Here is a 6355-nt window from a genome sequence, read left to right on the forward strand (position 1 = left end):
ACAAAAATGCACGTGTTGCCTGCAGAATAAATCCTGCCTCATTAGATCAGAATTTCAATAAAATATAATATCAGAAGCATATTTCAGATCATTTAATGTCTATGTGTGGCTAATATAAAATGTACTTTCCATCCCCTGGGAAGTGTAGGGGATGGAGTATGAAATGGGATTTAGTTCTAGTGCTTGAAACCCTTCAGCTCTTTCTATCGTTTCACTAATTTAACAATTAGATTGAATGGGTATTTCACCGCGTTCTTCAGCTCCTCTCTGAATTTAGTCTGGGTCAGGACATAAATACACGTGTTTGTGCAGGAACTGAGAAGTTGCAGCATCTTCGCTGTGTGTTCTGTGATATAACCAGGGTCAGTGGTGGAGTAATAAGACCGAATGTCCACAATTCGTACATAAATGGAAAATACAACCTGTGTCAGCCATAACAGTATAAAACTGCCCGAGATACTGAAGAGTAAAATGATGGATTTCTTTCGGTTCTCCATCTCTGGATCACTCTGATTCTCTCCATTGCTGCGGCCCCGGAGTCCCCTGCGGACTCGACTGGACACTAAAATACGCCTGACCGTCAGTACATTGAGCAGCAAAATCAGACAGAACGGGACACAAGGGGTTAAAATGAGGTGAAACATCTCAAATGCGGACCATGCGGGGGAAGTAAGGAAGCTCGGTTTAATCTCACAACCCCAGGGAACATTATCAATTATAAATCTAGGTTCATATATAAAGTACCAGGGAAGAATCTCTAAACAGCCCAGCACACTCACTGTTCCCAGAACCACAGCCGCCGTTCTCTCGGTGCAATATTTAGTTTTCAGCTTCTCACAACAAATGGCCACAAATCGATCAAAGGTGAAAGCAACTGTGAGCCAGACAGAAACCACTGTGGCTGCTTCAATCATAGAGAGAATCAAACTACACAAGGGAGTAATATCCAGGAATGACCATGGGAGATAGAGCACGTTAATTTTGTTCAATATCGGATCAGTGATAACGACCTGGAGATCGGCCACTGCCATTCCCACCAGGTAGACACTGATACATTTGGAGAGGCCGCACTTTCCTCGGGACAGGATCACAATCGCCACCAAGTTGACTGTAAGAGAGAAACAAGGAATCAGAGAAATTACTAATCAGACCTGGAGCCAAAGCAGCAGTTTGAGAAGATCTGGGGTGAAATTTCCAGCTTTGTTGCTGCACTGAAGCGTGGAAAGTGATTGATTGACCTGGGAAGCGCTTTCGGGCAGAGAGATGTTTTTAAACACAATGATCAATAATGAATTGGGAGATGGATAGAGAAAGTGAATAAAGTGAGCACCGGATCCACTGGAAGGGCTGAATGAGGGCTCGGTCCCGATCGGGGAGGGAGAAGGGGTTTTACAAACCGGGAATCCAGCGGATTAAAGCCGGATTTGGGAAGGTGAGGCGACAGGGGGAGGTGCAGCTGGTTTGTAGCTCTGGGTTAAGAGAGCCGACAGGGGCTGGATCTAAACGGGAAATGGAGCTGGAGACCGAGCCAATGAGTGAGATTGGGAGGGAGACAAGGAAAAGGACATGTAGGAGCTGGAGGGGAGTCAGAAGCAGATGGATTGGGAAGCGAATGAACTGCAGCAAGGTATGACGAGGCAGAGGATTCAATACAGTGTGAGGAGAGGCTGGGATTCGCAGTGAGAGACTGCAGCACGGTGTTAGAGGGAATCTAATCTATAGGTCCCACTAACACAATCCAACTAATGCATTCAACAGTTCATTTCTGTGGTTATTGGTGTCAGGGTACCTGTGTTGGGTGTAAAATGTCCTTAATAAATTTAATTTGCAGATTCAATTAAAGTTAAATTGAAAAGTATTAATAAAATCAACCACGTTGTTATTGAATTCAGCCGAGCTTTGAAAATACTGTATCCGAATAATTCATTATGATAAAGAAATATATAGACAGAAATATATAAAGAAATATATATATATAAAGGGGACATAGACAGGCTGGGTGAGTGGGCGGAGATTTGGCAGATGCAATACAATGTTGGAAAATGTCAGGTTATGCACTTTGGCAGGAAAAATCGGAGAGCAAGTTATTATCTCAATGGCGAGAAACTGGAAAGTACTGCAGTACAAAGGAATCTGGGGTCCGAGTGCAAGAAAATCAAAAGGTTAGTATGCAAGTGCAGCAGGTGATCAAGAAGGCCAACGGAATGTTGGCGTTTATTGCTAGGGGGATAGAATATAAAAACAGGGAGGTATTGCTGCAGTTATATAAGGTATTAGTGAGACTGCACCTGGAATACTGCATACGGTTTTGGTCTCCATACTTAAGAAAAGACATACTTGCTCTCGAGGCAGTACAAAGAAGGTTCACTCGGTTAATCCCGGGGATGAGGGGGCGGACATATGAGGAGAGGTTGAGTAGATTGGGACTCTACTCATTGGAGTTCAGAAGAATGAGAGGCGATCTTATTGAAACATATAAGATTGTGAAGGGGCTTGATAGGGTGGATGCGGTAAGAATGTTCCCAAGGATGGGTGAAACTGGAACGAGGGGGCATAATCTTAGAATAAGGGGCTGCTCTTTCAAAACTGAGATGAGGAGAAACTTCTTCACTCAGAGGGTGGTAGGTCTGTGGAATTGGCTGCCCCAGGAAGCTGTGGAAGCTACATCATTAAATAAATTTAAAACAGAAATAGACAATTTCCTAGAAGTAAAGGGAATTAGGGGTTACGGGGAGCGGGCAGGAAATTGGACATGATTTTAGATTTGAGGTTAGGACCAGATCAGCCATGATCTTATTGAATGGCGGAGCAGGGTGGAGGGGCCGATTGGCCTACTCCTGCTCCTATTTCTTATGTTCTTATTTTCTTATGATTGTATTCTTGAATTAAATTGTAATTATATTTAGTATCAAGTTGGAAAACAAGGAACATTCACAAAAACAGACTGAGGACCTGACAGGGATATAAACATGAGGAGCGAGTCCCACAATAACAACTCACCCAATCTGACCACCTCATAATAACACCGTCAAATCACATTTTCTCTGTTTAATTGTACTGGAAGTTTCAGCAGTTCATTCTGATGAATTATTCACACCACAGCCTCTCGCTTTCCCTCTCAGTCACCCTCTCTATCACTCACTCCACTCTCTTTCTCAATCCATTTTCATATCCGATTAAATCCTATCATCCTGTCCCTGCATTCGGTTCACCAGCTCCGTGTTCCACCGATCGTATTCTCAGTGTCAGTTTGTTAAATAGTGAACCCTCTGTGGAATAGTTTACTGTTTCTACAGATCATCCGATTCTCCACCTGTTCACCTACACTGTTCACTTCATCTACAAATCATGGAATAAACAGAATCGAATCCCTTTTCCAGACAGATCGCAAAATCATTGAGATTCCTTCTCCTGTCATTATAAAGTAAAGTGATAGATGGCGGGATTGTTCAATTAACAAAGCGCCAACTTAATACATATAATCTACAGATGTCTAGAAGGGTTCCTGATTTCAATAGATGCGGTGCAAACTGATGCAATATAACCTCAAAACATTTCATTTTACAGTGTAGTCCAGTGACAGTCAGTGAATTCATCCACAGTGAAGCAGAAGAGGAGATGTGATAGAGTCAGCAGCAAACTCAGTTCAGTAACCAGACATCGGAAGCGGCATCAGATACACACATAATGAAATAATATTTCATAACAGTGATCACCAATAAATACATTGAAATCCCAGTTAAACTGAAGCATGTGATTGGGGAGGGAGGACACTGCACTGCCTCCCTGTAACACTGAGACCGTGAGCTGTCTCATTATCAATCACTGAAAACACATTGATGAAAACATATTTCAGGACACGTTCGTTCCACAACATGAAACTGTTAACAGCTCCTGATGGTCCGTCATTAGCTCTTAGTCCAGACACCTGATTCCAGTACATTCAGTACAGAGAATAATCCAGTCACAATGCCAGGGTTGGATATACAAAGGTCACTACAGATATAATGTAACTCGTTCAAGACCGAACTTTTAAAAGTTAAGGGCATACCATTTTTCAACAATACATTCAGCATAGCGAATAATCCAGTAACAATGCCAGTTTGGGATATACAGAGTTCATTAAGGATATAATGCAACTCCGACAAGACCGAGAGACCAGAGACTTAAATCATTCCATTATTCAATCGGTAGAACAAAACAGGTCAATGTGTAAAATATGCTGGGAGAAAAAATATTTTGCCAAGTACAGCAGCAGAGTTAATATCGATTTACATCATTTACAGCTGTGAATGGCTTACCCGGAACTCCAATGGCTGCAAGAATGGGATAATAAAACAGTTGTATCTGATAGATTACTGGATATCCCATTTCTCTGCTTCTGTTGGTCTGAAAACCACAACTCCGGCAGGCACTCTGTGCTGACCCATTCCAACAAGCCCTGATTTATACAGGGGATAAGTCTCCACTGACAGGGTTATACCCCTGACCATTGCTATTAGTTACAGTCAGTTTAACAAACACATTATATCAGCAGCTTTGACTCCGATGTAAATAATGTGGTGGATTTAATACGAACATCTCAAAAAACAGGACATTATCTTAATCAGACCTCTCTCAGGAATCAAGTTTAAATCTGTGCTCATACAGGACTAATCCAATAGTAATGAACGGCTTCATTTACAGTTTTTATATAATTGTATTGACCATGTTCACTCCTGGTGATTCATTTATAAATGTTGCCGATTCTCCGCTGTGTAGACTGAATCCAGGGACACAAGCAGACCCGTTTCACTCTGTTCCTGCGGTTTCCTACTTAAAATATAAAATGTGAGTCCTTGACACGAGGACAGTTAAAGGGCAGGTTGAGGATTACAGCCATAGATATGACTGTGGGTGATATTAGGGGACGGACACTGAACGTGTCCCATTGACATTTCTCTCTCCGCTATTTTCATGCAGATGTTTACCCGTTTATTCTACATTGTTTAACGGCTCCAGTAAAATTGGTCCCGTGTAACACCGAGCTGAGCTCATGACCCGATTTGATTTCCATCACGAAGGCCCCGTGATTCCCTCACCCGCCTCCATTCCTTCCTCAGCCCATTGCCATTGAAAACCTCATCAATGCCTCTGCGCTCCAGACTCCATTCCTCCAATGCACTCCTGGCCGACCACCCAACCTCTACTTTGCTTAAACTTGAGCTCGTCCAAAACTGTGTAGTCCGTGTCCAACCAGCGCCAGGTCCTGCTCGGCCTCACTGACTCTCACTGGCTCCCAGTTCCATTGCCCTTAAATTTAAAATGTTCATCCTTCGGTTTAAATCCCTCCATGGCCCACCCCGCCCCATCTCCATACCTACAGAACACTAACCCGTCACCTCCTCATTCATCGGATACTGGCCTCTTTTGCTGGGACTGCCCTCACTTGGTTCCACTCACCTATCTGCTCACAGCCAGAAGAAGCTTCTCTTCCCACACTATCATCGTTATCTCTGATATTTCTAAAGGTTCAATCCTTGGCTCCCTCCTCTTCCTCATCTACATGCTGCCCTTTGGTGACACAGTCCGCAGACACGGACCAGCTTTCAGGTGGACGCTGACAAAACCACCGCCTCTCTTGACCCTTCCAGTGTGTTTGTGTTGTCAGGCCCACATTCTGATTGAGTTGAGCCACATTTGCCTCCAGTCAAAAATTGTGTAGTCATGATCTTTGGCTCCACAATCTCCACATCCTCGCCACGGATTCCATCCACACCCTTGTTTTTTTGATTGGTGAATCGTTCACCAATCACCTAAGCCCTTACTGACCTGCATTGGATTCCAGTCTCATAATCCTGTCGTTCATTTGTATCCTTTCTTGCACTTCAAATCCATCATGCCTTACCCCTCCCTATCTCTGTAACCCCCTCCTGTCTGGCACCCCCTACCAAACACTCTGCTCATCCACCTGTGGTCGCTTGTGCATCTGCAGTCTATTTGCACTACTTTGACAGCAGTGCCTTCATCGATATCCACATTCCACACTGCGCACCCTAAACCCCTCCATCTCCCTCTCCTCCTTTCAGGTGTCAGCAGTGGCTCAGTGGTAGCCGTCTCACATCTGATTCAGAAGGTTGTGCATTCAAGTCTCACTCCAGAGACTTGAACATATAATCCAGGCTAACACTGCAGTGCAGTACTGAGGGAGCGCAGTACTGTTGGAGGGAGCACCGTACTGTCGGAGGGTCATCAGAACATAAAGAATAGGAGCAGGATTAGGCCATGCCGTCCCTCGAGCCTACTCTGCCATTTAATAAGATCATGGCTGATCTTCGACCTTAATTTCACCTTTCCGCCCGATCCTCGATTCCAT

General features: G+C 43.9%; 1 protein-coding gene across 1 annotated transcript; it reads right to left on the reverse strand.

Moving 5' to 3' along the window:
• Positions 1 to 221: 221 nt before the first annotated feature.
• On the reverse strand, positions 222 to 4371 carry LOC137317668 (probable G-protein coupled receptor 139; the record flags this gene model as incomplete). Its single annotated transcript, XM_067980835.1, has 2 exons — positions 4302 to 4371; positions 222 to 1108 (listed from the first exon to the last, which is right to left on the reverse strand). Coding segments are annotated over exons 1-2 (957 nt in total), but the record flags the coding sequence as incomplete, so codon positions are not given.
• Positions 4372 to 6355: the final 1984 nt, after the last annotated feature.

The sequence above is a fragment of the Heptranchias perlo genome, unplaced genomic scaffold, assembly GCF_035084215.1.
Source record: "Heptranchias perlo isolate sHepPer1 unplaced genomic scaffold, sHepPer1.hap1 HAP1_SCAFFOLD_63, whole genome shotgun sequence".
Taxonomy (NCBI): domain Eukaryota; kingdom Metazoa; phylum Chordata; class Chondrichthyes; order Hexanchiformes; family Hexanchidae; genus Heptranchias; species Heptranchias perlo.